At 35.2% G+C, this 23,238-nt stretch overlaps 2 protein-coding genes across 2 annotated transcripts in view; one reads left to right on the top strand and one right to left on the bottom strand.

The window, feature by feature from the left end:
- Window positions 1–16,998, bottom strand: part of pins (G-protein-signaling modulator pins) — a 42,956-nt gene extending 25,958 nt beyond the window's left edge. The window contains exons 1-7 of the mRNA XM_089695305.1: window positions 16,783–16,998; window positions 13,688–13,917; window positions 13,089–13,367; window positions 12,615–12,854; window positions 10,486–10,750; window positions 9,935–10,114; window positions 7,024–7,226 (exon numbers count right to left, since the gene is read on the bottom strand). Coding sequence (XP_089551431.1) covers window positions 7,024–7,226; window positions 9,935–10,114; window positions 10,486–10,750; window positions 12,615–12,854; window positions 13,089–13,367; window positions 13,688–13,917; window positions 16,783–16,827 — 1,442 coding nt within the window. The 5' untranslated portion in view covers window positions 16,828–16,998. The remainder of the gene's footprint in view (window positions 1–7,023; window positions 7,227–9,934; window positions 10,115–10,485; window positions 10,751–12,614; window positions 12,855–13,088; window positions 13,368–13,687; window positions 13,918–16,782) is intronic.
- Window positions 1–23,238, top strand: part of LOC149491559 (uncharacterized) — a 118,297-nt gene that overhangs the window by 64,666 nt on the left and 30,393 nt on the right. The gene's annotated exons all lie outside the window — the stretch shown is intronic.

Below are 23,238 nucleotides of genomic sequence, written 5' to 3'. Positions count from 1 at the left end.
CACGCCATCAGATCCTTTGACTTTTGCTGTGCGTTGGATCAATTCTATCAACTTGCATATACAAATTCAAATTCAAATTCAAATTCAAAATTCAAATTCAAAATTTATTTATTGTGAGATTACAGGTACCCCTATGAGAATAGAAGTATATTTTCAGGTAATTTATCCACATGACCCGACCTACATCGACCGGATTAGGTTATCGAGGGCACGTAATGTCGTTAAAAACTACGGAAATCGGATCATGAAAACCGCCGCTTTAAAAAAAATGTATTTTTACATTTTCCAAATTGAAAACACAATAAATCTGCTAAGGCCTGGACAAAGGCAAAAGAAAGCATTCAGAGGGAGTGATTTGATGCATGTGACCGTCAAACGTTATCCGCGCCGATGGATTCTCTGAAATCTTTATTTTCTACGTATTGATAAATCCTGCAGCACGTGTAACTTATTTTATCCGGAATAGTTAATAGCATTTTTAATTTCACTGAACTATCTGATGCTATTATCATATAAAGAGAATGCATAAATTCGCTTAAATTGATTTTTAGAATTACCTTCAGAGAGTTGCGATTATTCGGACAGACTACGCAATGCTTAATGTTGGGTTCATTCTCAGTTTGACAATATAAACAAAAGTATCAGCTGCATAATGGTTGCTCTTTTTACAGATGTTTATAACGACATTTATTTATTAAGTAAGGTTATGCTTATTACATTTTATTGTTCGGGTCGAAAAAAAGTGGAGCTATCTTAAGACAATTTTAAAGTTATCGATAGGTTACAAAATGGCACTATGAAATTCAGGTAATTGCCTGACTCATGTGGGCGAGCGAGCGAGATGTAATCTACTTTATGCGTGGGATACGGTATTGTTGGTGACCTGATGAGACCTATCTATACTTTCAAGTTTTGATATTGATCATTGGGTTAAATAAAGGACGGCAAGAACGTATAAGAAAATTAGTAAAAACATCATTAAAACTTAGCTGGCCTGATTAATACTGGCGGGAGTATGTGAATACATAATAAATCCGAAGCCTGAGTGCGAAATCAACAACTAAATAAAATCTAAATAATAAGTATGTTGTTTTGAGGGATAAGATTAACGTTAGTTTTTTTTTAATATTTAAGTACGTTGGAATAATTATATGGAAATTCATTATAATTATAAACGAGCGTTGAATGTAAATATGATATATCTGAAAATGATTGAAAACTTTACAGATAATTTATTTCAATTTTGTTTTTGGTAGGATCAATAACTGTAAACTGTATATGCCCCGAGGCTCCGAATTATGTAAGCGAAAAAAGTGAATTTGGTATTTTCTGTTTGATATTTGAAAATTAACGCTATTTACTTGTATGTCGAGCTTCCACGTGTGTTTGAGTCGTCCGGAAATTTCGGAGCTTTTAGGTTTTATAATAGAACTTTTGAAAAATGTTTTTTAAACTCACTTTACTATCGTGACAGAGCGTTAGAACCCCACACCTAATTTGGGTATCTTTGCACTGGTAAGTGCGACCTAGTACACATGTCTAACTTTTTAGTTCTTAGCCATGCCCGTTTCCTAAAGATCTTTTAAATTGCAGCGTTGTGGATAATAATGAGGTAAATTGAGAAATCAATTTGATATTGGCGAGTTTATCTAGTACCGAACTGTCTTCAACCCTTAAGAAAACTTAGCAGTTTTTACTAAGATGTTCTTAACAACTGAGCTGCCACTGTGACTGTATGTTAGTCTATTAAGGGCAGTGATGCGCTTGCATTTTTGTTATTACCCATATTTAATAATTACAATGAGCTAGTTCATCACAGACGGTCATTAATTGCACGTGGCTCATTTTACTAATAGTTTCCATTTAATAAAAAATTTCTAATAAACTTTTATTAAATGTAATAGACACAAGAGAGGATAGCCCGTACACTGACTATAATATGGACATAAAACTACACAAGGCTTCTCTGAACCTTATCGTGCGAAAAATATGAAACTTTTTATTAAAACACACGATAAAATAGTAAAAGTAGAGTTTAGTAAAGCGTTCAGTGAAAACTGAAAGTATTAAACTCTTCTCTAGGAAATGTTAATATATGTCCCTTTAAACATCGCCATATGACAAAGCAAAAGACAGCGCCAACTGAGCTGAATTTTTGCCAGTTGCAAAGTAAAAACTATGAATGTCATGTCGTTATTAAAAACTACAGCCATTTATAAGCTATACTCTCTTTCTATTTACATCATTTCATTTCATTTCATTTCATTTCATCGTCGTAAATAATAGTAAAAACCTTTTGTTTAGTAGTTCACTAGGTCGTCGTCGGTAGTTAAGTGACTTTACATTTTCTCTTTGTATAAAATAAGTATTGAAATTGTTTAAACATATCCTAATATTTTTTGTAAATCTGTACATATCGGTGCACGTGTGGCCGCAATCCGCGTGGGCAACATTTGAGTAAACTACGTATTTCAATTAAGGTGTAACAAAAACACAGCGGAGCAATATTCGACAACCGAGCGGGAGCTTTTTAAATAAAATTAAACATCATCAAAATTTACAATGGAAAGCAATTTGATGCACGTCATTTTTATACAAAATCAATAAGTTCCAATCAAAAATTATTTTAAATTAATGTGTTATGTACCAATATTTTATATGAAATTTCAACTGGGTCATATTTTATCTAGAAAATCATTTAACAAAGCTGAAAATAACCCAATGAAACATTTAATTCTTAGAAAAACATTTAATTGTTTACAAAACATAACAAACAGAGCATTGAAAAGTTCCAAGTAAAAGCTACTTACTAGATTTACGAAGTGAAAAAACAGTTCATTTTATAATTAATACGAATACATACTTTACAATTTATTATGTAAAGTAAATCAAAGCTTAAAGATAATAGATTTTATTAATGCTATGATTTAATTTGTTATTCAGAGCGCATTTTTAAAGCAGCAAGAACGACTATATAACGTTTCCAAGAAGATTAGTTCTCCTATTTCATAGAAAACTATATTATATAGATAGAAAGAGATCGAAATCAAATAAAATAAGAAATTACAAGATATTTCTGAGTTGAAATATGAATATAACATATTTCAGTATACTGATTCAAATAATTTTGCGAAAAAAATACACTAACATGATTTAGAAAACAAATTAAATTAGAAGCAAGACGCGAATTCAGCTCTCCGAAACTTTTTCGTCCGTCGAAAATATTAAAGAGCGTATTAAATTTTGACAATATGACTATAAAATAATATCAATGCTAGAAAACTTAACTATAGAAGATTGGCATTTATTATCTGATATTATGTTGAAATAAGTAGAGCACACAAGCAGGCAACACTAGGCAAGTAGGAAGCCCATCGTCTTGAATACATAAACCCATGATGATGATGAAGTGACAAATAACTAGGAGATTCGACATTGATTAATACTTCAAACAAAAATTGCTCACTAAAACAAATACTGAATGGTAATCATTATCTAATGACTTCATAGAGAAAAGTTTCAATCTTGGTAATTATGAACTAAAAAATTAAAACATTACCAGAGGGAAATTGAAACAGCACATTGATAAGCGTACCATATTAAGACTACAAAAGAGCAAGAAGCAATTATACAGGGCCCCTAACGTGGTTGTATCATAAGAACACAATATCATAAGAAAGTTTAAGAATTGAAACCTAAAAAAGGACAACAAAAATATTTCGATATAGTAGACGTATTGACCTGATGGGCCAAACAAACATTTATATGGAGCCCCCGTACAACAATAATATGGTTAAAATGCGTGACCCAGAAAGAAAAGCTCCACAATAAAGGTTGTTTTACAAAACATCGCTGACCCGAAAAATCGTATTTATTTCACTTTATTAAGACTTGAAGTCAGTCTATAATAAACTTAGTTATATATTATGTCATCGTTAAATTACCTACTAATTTCGTATTGCCATAGTATTAGGGCTACACGCGCTATAATATGAATAAAGAAAATTTTCAATGCCAGCTTCCTTTTGTGTCTCAAAGCGAAAATATGCTTACGACTACGAGAAGGACCTGCCCCCCTAGACAATTAGTGGCTTTCTATTAGCGTAAAGTTCAATAGAATAGATTATGAATGTATGAGATTGACGTTTGATTACGACGACGACGACGATTGATTACGTCAATCTCATACAATCATAATCTATTCTATTGAACTTTACGCTAATAGAAAGCCACTTGTCTAGGGGGGCTGAGTAGCGAAACCCAGAGTTTGATCCGTCCTTACATTTCTAAGGTTCTAACTCATCAGCTTATTATCAATTTACATTAACATTTTGCATATAGGAAACTAGGGCATAAATCAGGAATTCGAAAACGACCTATTCAATAAACACCATTACATTTTAGAATGTAGAAATAAATTCTAAACGTTCCATGGACTGAAAAATAATCCCCAATACGATTCGGCAGACAAAAATAATCGATTACTATTATGCAGTTGCATATTGGTTGAATGTCAATTTTTCAAAGGGAGATCAACTATGGGCCAGCATCGCGTATCCCTTTCACTTTATTGATCTCCGTCTATCTGCGAATATTGCATACGCAAGGCTAGGATTCATCATGTTATGGGTAACGTTGCTGAGTTCTAATATTGATTGGAAGGTTTTAAAACATATTGTTATGGTTGTTAAAGAAATCCTGGCGTGGGGTAATAGGGTATGAGTACTCTTTTCGAATGCACAATACTTTTTTTGGGGAGATTTTCGGTTAAATCAAGGTTTTATATTGTGTTTAAATATCTGAATCTGAATTTGAATGATCTTCGTATCTAAGTAAGACAGATGGTGAACTAATGTGTTAATGAAAATTCTGTCTTTGCGCACTTGGCCAGCGTGGTACATTATGATCTGAACACTGATAGGAGGCCTCTGTCTCTGCAGTGAGAACATAATATGATTAGGCTATCCATGAATTTTGTATTTATGGGACAATTATTATAACAAAATGATTTCAATGTATGATATAATATTATGACCTGATACGACAACAACAAATATACAATGACTAGATTTCCGCCCGCGGCTTCGCCCGCGTTTTCAAAGGAAAAACCCGCATAGTTCCCGTTCCCGTGGGATTTCCGGGATAAAACCTATCCTATGTGTTAATCCAAGTTACCCTCTATATGTGTGCTAAATTTCATTGTAATCGGTTCAGTAGTTTTTACGTGAAAGAGTAACAAACATCCATACATCCATACATCCATACATCCTTACAAACTTTCGCCTTTATAATAGTACATATTAAGATTTTACATTTTTTACAACTAAGCAATAAATATTCACAATCCGATTACTGTTTGATTTATTATTCTTTAAATTTAATTATTTAAAAAAACCGGCCAAGTGCGAGACGGACTCGCGCACGAAGGGTTCCGTACTATGGGTAGTCCTTAATATTATTTTTTTTTTACTTTTTAGTATGTATTTGTTGTTAGCGGCAACGGAAATACATCATTTGTGGAAATTTCAATTTTCTATCACGGTTTATGAGATAAAGCCTGGAGACAGACAGACAGACAACGAAGTCTCAGTAATGGGGTTCCGTTTTACCTTTTCGGTACGGAACCCTAAAAGATGTATCTTTTCTGTAGACTGTACTTTACAAATGAACTATTTGTATTTTGTACAGAAACACACTCTCATTCAAACATTTTTTAGCCCACTACACTAGCTAAATATTATACCATTTAATACCCTCTTGAACTTCATGATAGTTATAATAGCTTTGACTGATATGATAATTATAGAAACCTTGAATTATATCTCTATTTAGTAAAGCGCCATCTATGGACAAAATGGGAACAACGTAAATTTTACATGTCCTGCACCATGCATTGCATTTTATTACAGTAAAAACTCAGACACGAACCGTGCATTTTTATGTCATTTGTGTACAGTTTTAAGAGATGGCGCATTTGATGACTACACAATGTAAAGGCATGTAAGATGTGAATTTTTTATGTCTTTTAGGGGGTAGTTAGTGGTTTTAGACGAGACGGTTATAGCTAATGTACATACGATACGATGTAGTTTTCAAAATTAAAGTATCAAGTTTATTAAAAAGATTCCTAGAGTCCACATAAAGATGACGACGGCATTTGGACGATGCGCGATGGTGTGAACTAAGAGAGGGTTATCTACATCGTTGAACAAAAAATTAATATTATGGCAACAAACCGGACACAACCATTTACAGTGCGAATTTATTTAATCATTAACAAAATGTACCATTACATTTTAAATGTACCATGACATTTAAGTGAATCGAAACAAGCAATTCGCGACCACCAACACGAAACGTTCCGTGTAGCATACACAACATATTCAAAACGACCAAAAACCAACCGCGAAGGTAACATTGTCATAACTTCGTCACTACACGACACCTGTACTATTAAAGCTCGCTCACTACTTTAACGACACACACGCCCGACGACTATCACTAAGTGACACTAACTTCCGATCTCTAACCAAAACAACCTGCACTACACACGGCACAAATCGCTGTCCCCAAGAACCCCCACTACACTTTGCTCTACATTGCTACCCTGCGCGTCCAACAACCCGTACTACACACGACACCAACTCACTACCCTCAATAGCCCGCACTCACAACCACTTAACAACTACCACTACACATTGCACTACACCAGGGGTTCCCAAAGTGTGCGCCGTAGAAAGTGAATAGAGGCGCCGCGACGTGACTCGATCTACGATTTAAATACTTTTACAATAAAGAAATTTTAATTTTTGTTCTTCTCTGCCTAACCTAATCTCTATTCTAGTATCGTAGGTACCTATATCGAGTGTTTCATTTTCAAATAGCGAGGTTGGGGGTTAGGGCACCGTGAGATAAAACTTAACATGAAACTGAGCCGCGAGTTGAAAAAGATATGGAATACCTACACTAGACTGGTATCCTCCCTCCCCCCTCCCACCACACACTACCCCCCTTAACACTAACTTGTTATCCCGGGCCCGGTTCTCCTTATCCAACTCGGCCCTCTGTTCGTCCATGCGCTGCGACTGACAGCGCGCCACTAGCTCCATGAACACGTCCGCCGGTTGTTCCCCCTCCTCGCTCTCGCCACGCGTCAGCTCCGCGTTCGCTTCGCTCGCTTCGCCGTCACGCTTTTCCGCTTCTTTCTTTTTCGCGTCCGGCGTTATCTGTGGGTAGTGCTAGTTGTTTAATAGTTGTATGATTAGGTGATTCGTGAAGTTTTCTTATTCTGTGCAATTCGATGACTAATTTCAATTTGTAAAATAATATGTAACGGCTACATAATATTTCATTTAAATAGTTTATCAATACTTAAAATACATAAATAACAACATGTTTATCATGTTTTAATTAAAAACAAAAGAAATTGCATTAAAAACTCTTCTTTAATAAATCTGTAATGAGAAATTTTAAAGACTGATAATGAGTTGGATTAGATTTCCTAGTTTCTAGGAAATCTGATATGCTTTAGAATCTAGATCATATCGGATTTCAGAGCTTATCGGTTTACATTTAATTATATTTCATCAAGACATTAATGCGATTTAATCAATCTCATTATATATACATAATTAAATTAAACTTTTTTAAAATAAATATCGTACGTTAAATTTTATAACATAAGTTAATTTTCATGTGTGGACGAATTATAACAAAATTTAGGAAATTAGAGTAGGTAGGTAGAATGATAATGTGTATTGTGTATTGGTACGTAGTGTGAGCACGTGAGCGTGTGTGCATATATACGTAAGGATTTTCGTTTTGCGTATTAAGTATTGTATTACACGTGTTTAAGTGTGAACTGTTTTATGCCCTATCGGCATCTGTGAGGTCACAAGACACAAACATTGCACATTTTTTTTTAAATCAAATCATTTTTGTAATACATAATATGTTTAGGCACGTGAAAACATCAAAGTTTGAGTTTATTTGTATTCCGGATAAAAATGCTGTTACAATATCATTTATTTGCGCTTACTGCTGCAGTGTATGGATGCGTTTTCAAACTTTTTTGAATTAAAAATGATAGACATAAGATAATATTCTTAGCACTTTATTTATATGTGAATTTATTAATTGATACAAGTGACACACACCACTGTGTCACCTGCCGTTTGAATTTTAATTGAAATAGCATTTTTTAACAATATTTTTTTTTATTTATTCAGATTTATTTTAAATCACAAGAATGCTGTAGCTGCTGCTTATGTAACATAGTATTGAATGGCTGTGTATATTACTACCGATTAAAAAAAAAAAGACTTTACACCTCATTTCTCATGATATACCTATGTTGTGTATAAATGAATTATTGATAATAATGGTATTTGTCTAGACTTATGTTTTTGTGTGTTTCCTTGCTCATTCGGTGTATTTTTAACCGACTTCAAAAAAAAGGAGGAGGTTATCAATTCGGCCGGTATGTTTTTTTTTTTTTTTTTTTTTTTATGTATGTACACCGATTACTCCGTGGTTTCTGAACCGATTTACGTGATTCTTTTTTTGTTCGATGCGGGATGGTGTCGAATTGGTCCCATAAAAATTTTATTCGGATAGGCCCAGTAGTTTTTATTTTATGAGCATTTTTGTCTGTATTTGTAAATGTTGCAAGTGCAAGTTTGAAGTCGGTTGTTTTTAACGCAGTTATTGACTTGTGTGTCTTAGAGTGTGGGTGCGTGCGTGCTGGTGTGTGCGTGGTCGTGTGGCGATCTTGCAATACCTATGTCACCATACCTGCATCAGCTAGTTGTAAATATGCAGTGCCCATGCTGCGGGGTATGCGTGTTACTAATATGAGCGAGAGCTGTTTTACGCTTCATGCTCTATCCATTGTGTCCGAACGTTCGTATTCTGTGTGTGCGTGCTCGTATAGTACGTGCATGTCATGAGCGAGATCTGCTCCTAGCTCTACATACGTGTAAGTGTCCCGAGTGGTGTGTGTCACCTGTATGAGCGAGAGCTGCTCCATGCTCTACATACGTAAGTGTCCCGTGTGGTGTGTGTCACCTGTATGAGCGAGAGCTGCTCCATGCTCTACATACGTAAGTGTCCCGTGTGGTGTGTGTCACCTGTATGAGCGAGAGCTGCTCCATGCTCTACATACGTAAGTGTCCCGTGTGGTGTGTGTCACCTGTATGAGCGAGAGCTGCTCCATGCTCTACATACGTAAGTGTCCCGTGTGGTGTGTGTCACCTGTATGAGCGAGAGCTGCTCCATGCTCTACATACGTAAGTGTCCCGTGTGGTGTGTGTCACCTGTATGAGCGAGAGCTGCTCCATGCTCTACATACGTAAGTGTCCCGTGTGGTGTGTGTCACCTGTATGAGCGAGAGCTGCTCCATGCTCTACATACGTAAGTGTCCCGTGTGGTGTGTGTCACCTGTATGAGCGAGAGCTGCTCCATGCTCTACATACGTAAGTGTCCCGTGTGGTGTGTGTCACCTGTATGAGCGAGAGCTGCTCCATGCTCTACATACGTAAGTGTCCCGTGTGGTGTGTGTCACCTGTATGAGCGAGAGCTGCTCCATGCTCTACATACGTAAGTGTCCCGTGTGGTGTGTGTCACCTGTATGAGCGAGAGCTGCTCCATGCTCTACATACGTAAGTGTCCCGTGTGGTGTGTGTCACCTGTATGAGCGAGAGCTGCTCCATGCTCTACATACGTAAGTGTCCCGTGTGGTGTGTGTCACCTGTATGAGCGAGAGCTGCTCCATGCTCTACATACGTAAGTGTCCCGTGTGGTGTGTGTCACCTGTATGAGCGAGAGCTGCTCCATGCTCTACATACGTAAGTGTCCCGTGTGGTGTGTGTCACCTGTATGAGCGAGAGCTGCTCCATGCTCTACATACGTAAGTGTCCCGTGTGGTGTGTGTCACCTGTATGAGCGAGAGCTGCTCCATGCTCTGCCTGCGCACGCGCAGCGCGCTGAAGGGCGTGCGGGGCGGCGCGGGGGCGGGCGCGGGGCCGGCGGCCGCGGGCTCCACCGGCAGGCCCAGCACCTTGCACAGGTCGCCGATGTTCATCTGCGCTGTTGCCATGCCCAGCACGTCGCCCAGCTGACGAATGACGGTATAGTTATTGGTATATTGGTCACTTGAAAACGAGATTCATCAAGAAATTAAAAAGACAATTTGCGCTGTTAATATTTATATGGCAAAAGCGATAAACAGAGGTACATTTTATAAAAAAAATATTTTTAAGGAATACAGAATTTTATCACATCATTTTGTGATTGAAAAATTGCGTGTGGTTATTACATAATTTTAAAAATTGTATGGTTCACGAAAACAATTGATTTTTTTTAACATTCAAAGCGAACATGTCTCCTACATGTCTTCCGAGAAACTTAGTAATTTTATTATATTATTTTCATTAATTGACAAATTACAAAATGATAAGAATTTATTTTTCATGACGCGTGCCTCACCTCCTTGGATATGTTATAATGCTCCTTGGCGTAGTAGAGCGCCTTCTCGTGGTTGCCGAGCGCGGCGTGCGCGTTGCCGAGCGACCAGCAGGCGCGGCCCTCGCCCACGCGGTCCCGCAGGCCGCGCGCCGCCGCCAGGTGCCGCGCGTGGTACTCCTCCGCCGCGCGGTACTCGCGCAGCAGCGTGTACGTGTTGCCCAGCGAGTAGCACGCCTGCGCCTCCACGGCCGCGTCGCCCAGCGCCTCCGCTAGCGCCAGTGTGCGTCTGTACACGACATGGGCTTTGTACGATACTGGCTATAAGTGGTGCTGTAGTAGCGTACATCGCACTTAGTTCATTTCGCTTTTGAATAATTACTTTGAAAGACAAAAGATTAATACGTACGTAATACGTGACTTGAACTTTGCAAATAACAAAGTTAAGATTAATTCAATATAGAAGAAGAATTTCTGTCAATTTTGAATGGAGACAAAAAATACATGGATTGTTTTTTACTTTAAGATTACGTAAATATTCAAACGCCATCCATCAATGTGGTATGGGACAAATATTTCTACCATTGGACAGATATATCCAACCTTCTTTACTCTGTACCAACTAGACTTATTCAACGACGAGATATTTATATAATGACTCAAGGATCAAATCAAGGAGCAAACTAAATCATACGCCAAGATATAATCCTACTTCGACTAAAGAAAAAGGGACACATTAAAGCAATGGCAAATATCTATAATAATAATATAATATAATATAGTAAGTTGCAAGCACAAATATTTGAATGACAATTTTCAATATAAAAAATTACATTGTATGAAAATATCTTCGCAAAAAAAATAAAAAAAAAAAAAACATGTGGAAACAATAATTGATATTCAACATTTTCATAGTATACATAGTTCAACAATACATAAAATTATCGAATTTTACGCTATATGATAGTCATTCATAATAGTCAGTTTATAAAACATTCGCAAATTATTGTTATTACACTTCTAAATATAAAGGAGATCGTGGATTCGATTACAGTATAAACAGGTTACTGTTAAATAAGCGTTCGTCGTCGAATTGTGGAAAAATACCTAAATATTCGGGTATAGGTAAGTAAATACCCGTATTCACACAGAAAGCTTCTATAAATAGTATACATTCCAATCAAGTCGCATTTGCAGTTTAAAACAATTGCAATAATTATTAAAGTTTCTAGTCCGACATTCACATTGTTCAAATAAAATCATAGAATCAGGTGACACGCCTCCAATGCTTTTTACTACAAAAATATTAGTTTTATATATTTTTTCAAACTTCACTTGCATATATGAATTAATTTAAATCGCCTTGCCCATATTTAATTTGTAAATATTTCTGGGAAAAATAAAACTATATCAGTCTCCTATTTTCAGACATAATAATTACAATATCGCATGGTTTAGATGTTAAAAGAAAAACAAACAAACGAAAACACACTTTCGCATATAACAATACTACCTATACTTTGTTAAGGATATAATTTGGAGTAGTGAGCAATGAGCATAACATTACATATGAATTAGTGTCCATCCACATCCAAAATATCAACATATTGGGATATCTAATTGTATTTTTTACATATAAATAATGTAATATATAAAATTATTGTGTTGCAGTGTTTGAAGATAAACTCCTCCAAAAGTGTTTGACTGATTCTCATGAAATTTTGTGAAATCCAGTAGGTCTGCAAATTATACCTGCTTGCAGATGACCATTTATTTTTTTTCTATGCATCACATATTGATATTGCATTGGGCACTGCATATAATGTTTTGTGGCATTCGAGAAATATTCAGGCATATATAATGTACTCCGTAAGGAGATTTTGCAACCATAGAGTATATTTACTGCAGCATATAACTATCGGAGACTCGCAAGTGACGTCACACGCACTATTATATTTCCGAAATACCCTTCTCGTAATCCATGAGGTTGGAAATGTGGTGGGAGTAACGAACTATTCAGTTTCTAGAACAAACCTATGCGAGCAGCGCTACCTGCACGCAGACGGTTGTCGTTACTATCACGCAGACTTGTGTTCTATCCAAATACCCGTACCAGTGTTACTGCTACTGCTGGCACTTGGCGAGCCACTCACTTGTAGTGCTCGGCCGCGTTCTCGAACTGGCCGAGGAAGATGTGCGAGTTGCCGAGGTTGCTGTTGGCGCGGCGCTCGGCGGCGCGGTCGCCCACCTCCTGCGCGATGCGCAGCCGCTCGCGGTGGTAGCGGATGGCGCGCGCGAAGTCGCCCAGCAGGTAGCACGTGTTGCCCAGGTTGCCGCACGCGCGCCCCATCGCCTGCCGGTCGCCCACGCTGCGCATCAGCTCCAGGTTCTGCCTGCAATAAGTATCACACGTTGTTCATACAATGGAACAATCTAGCAAACAGGTCAAAATTATATTTCTTTAGATATAACAACCTTTTGGAGGCACATAAATGAATTAAACAAACTAAAATATTAGAGAAATTTTGAAAATTACAGACATATTTTAAAGCAAAATTGGTTACAAATATGTCCGTAATTTTAACTTTAATTCATTTTAACTTTAATTTTAAAACATAACAACTTACTCATAATACGCAACAGCTTGTAAGAGACACTCCCGCACCTCTTGCGGGAAGTGTCCCGGGTCGTTCTGTCCCACCCGACCCAAGTGCTTGCCCTGCGCGTGGTACACGTTGCCCAGGTTGTACAGCGCTCGGCCCTCGCTGAGCCTGTCACCTAGAGACCTGGATATCTCCAGGTGCCGTTTGCAACACTGTATCGCTTCCGCAAACTTTCCCATTACTTTTAATGTGTTACCCAGATTGCCGGACGCTTTTGCTTCACCTAATTTATCATTCATTGACCTGTAAATAGAAAATAATACTGTTGAAATGCTTTTAACAATGAGAGGTTTAATATGGTTTTTAGAAAGGGAAAATCAGTAAATAATCATTATTCAGCAAAACTAAATAATAGATCTAAAGTACATTGATTTTTAAAAGGTCTTTTGATAGTTACAATGTGCTTTTTGCAATAAAAGAAACGCTATTTTTGTCGCATAAGTAGGGCACTTTAAACAATCTAATGAGGTCACCTCATGACCCGAGAGATGTTAGTACTTTGCAACTTTGATATTGCATATTATATTATCTGGTTGAAATTGGGTCATATTTCTTTAGCTCACCTAGCTAACGTCAGGTCATGCTTGTGATACAGCATGGCCTTATTATAATCTCCTAAATAGAAATACGCGTTGCCCAACTGGCTGTAAATCGCGCTGAGCGTGCGCAGGTCGTCCGTGCCGGCCTGTATCGCCGCCTGGAAGAACGCCACCCCCGCGCGGCAGTCGCCAGCTTTACATAGCCTCTCGCCTTCCAATGCGAGCTCCAAACACATTGAGCCTCCATCGCAACTCTGGAATATGAGATGAGCAATTGAAAATATTTTGTTTTCAATGTTTGAGGTTTGTTCAATTGCACAAAGAACAAGTTTAGCTGGTATTTTAACTTAATAGTAGAAAAGAATTTAAAATGAACTGAAATTATGAATTGTGCAGAAGAAATTAATGTAACTGTGGTGGATTGTAAAATAAAATCGTTTAAAAGTAAGGTCATAAAAATTACCATTACATAGGTAGATAATTGTAAACATAAATGAGTCTAGTAAAAATAATAGACGAACTTAAATGTATTATCAGCATTGTCTGATTATATAATATATATCCCAAACAACGATTTCCTTTATAAATGTTGAATGCAAGGTCTCATGAAACTGTACATGAAAGGAAGTAGGTCGGCTGATATCAAATTGTAATTGGCCTGGCATTGATGGATCTCAATCATTATTATTGGTAGGGGTGTCACATTCATTCACTCGCTGCAGTTAACATTGCTAATAGTGTTCACATGTCTGCTATTATAAAAGCATGATACTATTTACATGTTTTGTCTTCTACATAGACTTGTTAGTTGTTTTGACTATTTTTTAAGAAAGAAATCAATTAATTTTCTTGTAGTACAGTTTAATTAACAAGTATACTGTTATATAAAAACAGAAAAAAAATGGTTGGTGTGTAAATTTGGTAGTAAGCATTTTAAGGCAAATTACTAAGTACATATGTATATGTAACAAAAAAATTTTTTGATAGTTACAACTTTTACAAATAATGTTTTATTTAAATTAATTTTTATTCCTTAAGATACACAAGATTCCCTCAAAGCAAATATTAAAACCATACTGAATAACCGTTTCTCAGAATATGAATGTGCAATGATTCTCAATGCTAGCTGTTACACAAAGGGTATCTTGTTGAGCCGTCAAGTCCGTCTGTGAATATAACGAGCCATTACAAAATATTAAGTAACATTTAATACCTTTACGCTTCAATTCTTGAGTGTTCATGTTAGTTGAGTTATTGCAGAAAATCATGCTACATTGTATAAGTGATATTTGTGTTATATCACTTCATGATATAGCTTTAACCCTCCGTGCACCATGTGGGGTTTAATACACCCCAGCCATACAAAAAATCTTTGTATCTTTTCCAAACATTGTGCGAAAGTCTTGAAACCTCGTGTAGCTGGAGTTGCGACCTTGCCAGACCTCTTAGCGACATTGGTTTAGTAATAGCGTCGCAGACGCGGTAAACGGACGCCGTCAAAGTGCAGCTGGGTGTCAGAAACCCCACGTAGTTCGGGACATCCACTAAAAGGTGAGCAGTATGGTGTGATAAAATACGACTATTTTTATATAAATATTTATTTAGTTTGTTTTTTTATTATTTAAAATTATCTGAAATTGTTTCTAGGGCTCATTATGGCTCATCACATCAATGAAAATGCAATAATATCCGCACTTATGGAAGAAAATGATAGCGATACGGATGAGCTGTTTCTACCTGGAAGTGAAGATGACTCGGATCACTTGAGCATTCAGTCTGAAAGTGACAGTGAAGAGGATGTACAGGATATTAATTTTTAAGCTATTGCATAGCTTCTATCGCGGGCTTTGAGCGCGGGGACCGAATCCAGAAATTCCGTAACGAAAAACCTCACGCTCCCCACTCCGACGGGCACGGAGGTGTGGTTTGAAGGCATAGCATGCAATATCTTTACCGCGGCAGTCCCCGAGTGCCACACGTATTTTTTTTTCTTAAAGTCTTACCGAACCGAACATAGTCTTATTTTAGTTGGTAAAAAGTACTATTTCTGTTACATAGCCTAAAGATATAATAAATGTTTATAATATTTGATAAATTTATTTTATTTTTAACCTCTTATAGTCAAGGGATAATAATAATATACACATTACAAATTTACAATAAATACTAGCTATAAAAACGTGGAAAGATTATTGGGTCCAGGAAACCCCACGTAGTGCAGGACGTAACTTTTATCCACGTGGTTCACGGAGGGTTAAGTTAAGGTCATTTATAGTTGATTTGTTTGGCCAAAATCAATCCAGAATAATATTATTTTTTTAGAGAAAATAATTTAACTATGTATTAACCCAATTTTACACAGGGAAAATAGTTTCCTGCGTGTGTTTTATATTATTAAGATTTATGTTTGTTGTTTTATATAATGTGCTCATTGTTTACATGTATGTATTCTTCTTAAAAGTAAACTGAAGCATGTTAAATGTTTGTGAATCATGACTACTGATTGCAGAGTTCTGACTCATGTAATATGTTCACTGGCTATTTATTAAGAGAATTTATACATTTTTTATATTCTCAGAAACATAGAGCATCATCAGTTGTTATGTATTTAATGTAATGTAAGTATATATTTTACTTTTTTAATTAATAATTTCTTAGATTTTTTAAATTAATATTATTTAATTATTAATCAAAAAACTATTAAATAATAGGAACGTAATATTGAAGATGATTAAAGTAACTTTTTGTTGAATAAATAAAGTTTCAAAACTTTTATTATTCATTACAACACTCGTAAAACTTTTTACGTAGCATGTTATTCTATGTAAATAATTTTTCACGTTACCTTAATAGCACAGAAAGCTTATAACACGGCTGTTTTAATTGAAATGATAACATTTGACCCAATTTGGGTATTTATAATTAAAAAAGTTTAAAATGCTTTGTCCGTAAATCATAACGGATATTACAGCTGCTTTTGATTTCCGTATTTGGACCCTAACGCATGAGTCAGAGCCCGATCATAGGTAACCATCAACCACTTTATTACCGCTAAATTAAATCGTGCAATATCAACGTGCTATACACAATGTACATAACTATCTTCATTCAATATTTACCTGAGCGTCCGTTGAAAGATTCTCAGCACTGGCACTCACAGACATTCTCACACAAAAATTATTTAACAATAAAACTAAAAAGAAATAAGTTACTTCGGTCAGTTAATAATTCTCATAGTTATTGTTTTGTTATTTATTTGTAAGTTGCAGGGCGTTTACGAATGTTACGGTTGACACAGCACAGCGTCCAGCGATGTTTTTTTTATTAATGAAGAATGAAGTGTTGCCGTACTCTAGTCTTTGATGCACTTTTGCAATCATTGCCATAATAATTTACTACTAAACATTTAGAAAGATTATAATGACAAGTAACTATGGAAGTAAAATCTCATTACAATTAATATGAATAGTTTTATTATTATTTTTTCTAATAAATACCTAGCTGATAGATTGTATCAGAGTCAACGATGTTAATTTTAGCAGTGCCATCTGTGATCTTAAAGGGGAACGAGAATGGTTGAATAGATGTTCCAGACTTATTGGAGCACCAATAGAGGACACTAGTAGTTCAAGTTTAAACTCTGTTTATAAATACAGTTTTCTTAAAATCGTAATAATTATTATATTACAATATAATTATTTACTGAATGTTGATGGAAACTCTCATTTGGCTAAATTGAAGTAAGTACTCTACCCATTTAATTGTGTCTGCAAAATAAACGGTTTCTTGGATAATAATTTAAAAAGGTGTAAAGGTAGCTAGCAACAATGCTAGTTGCCATAATAAGTAGGTACTATTACTCGGAAACAGACCGACCGATTTTTTTTTTTAATATTGATTCATAGTTCAGGGAGGTTTGAGAGTAGTACACCAGAGTAGATAATTTTTGAAACAAAAAAAAATCGCAGTAGGATGAAACCCATTAGAAAAGGAGGGGAATATGATGAAAATAAAAGGAAAAATAAATTAGGTCAATCCGAGATCGGGAAGTGGGAGGGGGGAGCTTTTAAGAAAAAAAATGGTTTCTCTCGATTTCCGACAAAACTACAAATCCTACGGAAAAAAGTTCAATGGCAAAGTTGTAGGTAATAAAAAGATCTACAACTTTTGTATTTGCAATTTTTTCACATAAGTACCTAACCTCAAAATTTTGGTGAAAAATTCAAAAAACCAGTGTTTGGTTTTTTATTTTTATCTACTTCAAAATTTTTATTTCTACGAAATTTAGTGGAAACTTACTTTATTATGTCCCAAATACACTGTAATTTATTTGATTGAAAATATTTATTTGTTCGCCTTATTTTGAATTAATACCAAAAAAGCAACCTAATTTTTAATCGAAAAGTTACCCGTCAAAATATCATCTTTTTTCAAAAACTTGGGGAGCCTATTGTTCATTGAAATCTTTACTTTCACATAGTGTAAAAAAAATAAACATTACCACAGTAAATGTTCTCAGGAAATGCATACAAACAGTGTGATAATGAGCTTTTACTAAATCAGGCACACTTCTCAAACTCTATATTTTCTCTTGTATCGGCTTTTCGGTAATATTTCAAAAGAAAAAAAAATCATCTGTTGTAAGTTACGATACAACTAATATTTTACAGCGTATTCAAAAGCATAATGATTTCGATAAAAACATTTCAGGTTGTTTGATAAATTTGGGTCAAAAACTTACATACCTACCTAACTATTGGTACATAATAATAAATTAGATAGGTATTATTATATCCATCCAAATATTTTGCATGATATATTTTATTATTAACCTTCTTTGCTACTCCGATTTTGGTAGTAGGTACTTATCTTAAAATGGAATAGAGAATCAAAAAATATTATTCTATTCCAAAAACTTTACGAAAGTAGTTATCATACAGTGCCTACCGACCCTAGGAAGTACGTCTAGTAACTTTCTGAATCGGTTTCAGAGCTTTTAGTGCATTATTTTCCTTAAATTCGAATCGGATTGTTAGTTGTTATGTATTAATGGGATAAGTTAAAATATAAGATGCCCCGCCCTGTAGAAATTATAATTATCGCCCTGGTAATATTATGTATATTTACCTTGTATTCAAATGAAGTTATCTACCGATAAAAGGAATCAAACAGGGAGAAAAACTATACAGTCGAATGAAAATTCAGATAGTAGGTAGGTAATGCTCATCTACAGCACTCTACAGCATGTAGTAAGTATTATCGAATAATATTTCATCGAAACGTGAAACAGAATCCAAAAAGCGGGCCCGCTTGAGCCCCGGGCGGGGCTGGGCGGCCGGCGGGTGGCGGCGGGAGGTTCGTTAGCTATGCAAATATCCTGACTCGGCGCGCCATCCACATCTCCCGGAATTGACTATTATAGCGCGAATGCATATCCCGATAAAACGCTCAAAGGATGCCTTCCGTGAAATGTACTCGCGCGGATTATTAACACTTCATACGCAATTAAAGCTTCCAACGTGGAAATAATACCCGAATATTGCTACATTGCCGCCGAATTTTAAAAATATTCGATACGTCAGGTTTTTTATGAAGCTGCAAGATTGATATGAAATATTGCAGTTCATTAATGTAAGCTTTATTATGGAAATGAGGGTCAAATTATCAACTCGACTAAAATCTGCATAATAATTATTGATGTTTGGCATCCTGTTCCGATGGCACTAATTATTAGTACACACACGTAGCTAGATTAGTATCTAACTATGGAATCTCATGATTTGCACTGCAAAATATAGGAAGTTACGTTAATGTCTAATGAGAGTCATAATTCATCTGTTACTATCGTTAATAGAAGGCTCAATAATTTCAATTTATTGTATCCAATTTAAACACTCATTTTTCAAACTAAGTAAATGAAAATGAACTTTTCATATAAATAAACATTTTCATTTCAGTATTTCCCCGTTATCTATGTTACACATAATGCCCTAATACCTTATATTATGATATTCTGTGATCTGTCACCTATATCATATATGTAGGTACCTACGTTTGTTAATGCGCTAAAAATTTACCTAAGTGCGCTTTTTGGGATAATGCTTTTTAAAAACTTCCTTATAAAAAATATATTTTTTTCTTCTTGGAATAACATGGAATAAATAATAATATCCAGATTACCGCTGGCAGTAACATTTGAAATGAAACACTTTTTCACTATGCTTGCTGCTATTGATATTTTTTTAGATAAGTAATCTAAATATTATGTTATAAATAACCCAATAAAACTTAAACCTATTGCTCATTTTCTATTAAAACATTATTGTTTTAAATTAAGAATTCAATCTATCAATCGGGAATCATTTATTTGCAACCGAATTTTAAGATTGCAGCCTCTGTTAACCAAATAATGATTAGATGATATTGAAGCTTCACCGATTCCCATCAGATAAGCTAAACCTCTGTTTATAGATACCAGAGTGCATACAACAGTTATACGCCGCGATATCGAACCTTTAAAGCTAAATCGAATGATATTGATATCTACTTGTCGCTATGAAACCTGCTATGGAATATTTAATCTTATGATAATTAAATAGAGATCAAATTATACTGGAGTCCTCTAAAGGTGATATGACTTGCATAGTGAGGTGGTCCACTACAATTGAAGATCACTGGCCACGATGGAAAACGCAGATTAATATAATGTAGAGGCATTTCAACAAATTCATATTGCTCTTTACTTTAAAATATGAAAATTTATTTATAAATGTGTAAATCACGTGTAAATTAAAACACCTACTTATTCCAATTATTTCAAAACCGACCTGTTAAATAAGGCGACATGGATATTTTAATAGCGATTCTTTTTTGTTAATAATTTCAAATTTGTTAGAAATTTTACAATTACTGCTAATGAGAATGTTATCAAAAAATCTGTCTTCATGACATGGTGTAATTATAATATTATTAATGATCATTTCTTATAATTACTGATTTCTGAAATTTTGGCAATAATTTAAGATATTTCTTAATTATACAAAACTCCTTATTTTTTATTTCATCAATACTTATTTTCAGTTATTTTCTTATAAGTATGTCTACAAGTGTCTACAAATATGACGAGGTTTAGATAAGAGGGATTAAGAGTTCCCTAATGTGGTGGTGAAAAGAGAGTGTCTCTTGGTATATTTAAGCTGTGCATCGTTGTAGGCGATATGAAAAGATACGCAATGATATATGAAGCGCTGTGACGGCCGCTTTCAAGGCATGTCAATATCTGTTAGCCGCACGGTCCACTTGACCGACACCGAGCCGCTACGATCGGAGGAGGCTTTCCATATTTGTTGCTGGGTTTTAAATTTTAACGTTTATTTCAGGTGAAGAGAATATTGTGACATGACGTCATGTGTGATGCCCTTTAGTTGTGTACTTAAAATGGCATTAATTAAATATGTTAAAACTAGTTACACACGCATCTAGACAGTTTTTGTCGTTGATGTTACGAAGTATTAATTTATTTTGTTAAGTGTAAATTATAGTTGTTGGTTCATTTTAATTGCAATTTGTAAGTATCGTATGATATTAGATAGTTACGTGTTTTCATAATAAGTATTATAATATCGTGTTATACCTACCAACTGTTAAACTTAAGCTTTTTGGTGCTGTTACACTCTACATTTTCATAAATAATATTGGTACCAACACCTGTAATTTATTGTGTTACATGCCAACAGGCGATATTAACAATGAAGTTAAACCTTAGGTACTCAAAATTAATTTCAGTTAAAGATCAATATAAAGAACAACACAGCCTTCTCCACGGTGTATCAGTTGCATGTATCGATCAGTGAGGCCAGAGGTCGGCATTCCTCTACCAGCTGCCTCCCGGGCTCTCCCGGCTCCGATCCGACTGACGACGCGGACGTTCACAGGAAAATTTTAATTTGTGACCATGCGAGTAGATTTCTTGAAAATTCATATGGTAGTAACTAGGACACAGAATTTAGTTGAAAGTAAAAAAAAAATTATATAATAAACTATGCTGATGACGGTAGGTACATTTAGACTACAGGCCCGTGTTGAAAAAATTATGGGTCATTTGACCCACCAAGTGACCTATCTAGAATTATATAAGAGCATAAAATAATAAGATTCAGCACTATGACGACACTCGTAAGCTGTCCACCTGAGTGCAGATGAGAATTCGAAAGTTCAGGTAGAGCTTTTCTCCTCTTGTCTCCATGATTTTTGTACGGCGTTGCGGAATAATGGCTTAAAAGCAGTATAGAAATAGTATGACACAGATGCCGTACAAAAATGGTGGTCCACAAAGTCGGAATTTATTTTTATTTTTCGACAGTTGCCGGGGTAAATTTGGTCATTTGATTTTGTACGGCATCTGTGTCATACTATGTATTTCTATACTACTTTTAATCAATTATTCCGCAACGCCGTACAAAAATCATGGAGACAAGGGGAGAAAATCTCTACCTGAACCTTCGAATTCTCATCTGCACTCAGGTGGACAGCTTACAAGTGACGTCATAGTGCTGAATCTTATTATTTTATGCTCTTATATCGTTCTAGATAGGTCACCTGGTGGGTCAAATGACCCATAATTTTTTCAACACGGGCCTGTAGTCTAATTGTCAGTTTTCGCTATTATGAAAATATTGGTATCGTGTTATAATTGGGAACATTTCGTAATTCGTAAAACCGTAGAATGTGTAGGTACCTAAGTGCAATAAGCATACTTCTTACATAGGTGTAAAGATTATCAATGACGTATCCATACTAATATTATAAATGCGAAAGTAGGTAACTCCGTCTGTCTGTCTGTAACTTAATCACGCCTAAACTACTGAACCAATTTTCATGAAATTTGGTATAGAGATATTTTGATAGCCGAGAAAGGACATAGGCTACTTTTTATCCCGGGAAAATGACGCAATCCCGGAAATCCCACGGGAACGGGAACTATGAAATGAAATGAAATGAAATGAAATGAAATGAAATGAAATGAAATGAAATGAAATGAAATGAAATGAAATATGTTTATTGTGGATACATAAAAAAAATACAAATAAAATAAAACAAAGAAACTTAAATCTAACTTAAATCTATGCATGCCACAAAAGGCCTGCCACTCAGTGCAATACACTGATTTTCAGTGGTTGCCTTAGAATGCCCTGTTGACAGTGGATGTATTTTTGCTCAAAACTGCATAAATTTATTAAAAGATAAAAAATAATAATATATGTATATATATCTATTTTAATATTATATGATATATTCTAAAAAATGCTATAATTAATTTTAATATTATAAATTATAATATATACTTATACTTAGGAAATAAATAATACATAATTACACATTAGCTTAGAGTAGTGACGAGATTATTGGATAAATACTTAAATCTTAGACTTAAATAATAAATAAACAAATAGAAACATTATTGGGGATACTAAATTTTTTCTTGTTGACGTTTTTGATAATCGAGAAGATATGACTTTAATTTTTTTTTAAAAGAAGATAAGCTTTGTTGTGAACGAATAGGCGGCGGCAAGTCG

The sequence above is a fragment of the Colias philodice genome, chromosome 1 (assembly GCF_061535455.1).
Source record: "Colias philodice isolate Cphi_HAF_F1 chromosome 1, ilColPhil1 Martin Lab GWU primary, whole genome shotgun sequence".
NCBI lineage: Eukaryota > Metazoa > Arthropoda > Insecta > Lepidoptera > Pieridae > Colias > Colias philodice.
The sequence above is the reverse complement of the archived record's forward strand: the minus strand, read 5'-3'. Positions and strand labels throughout refer to the sequence as shown.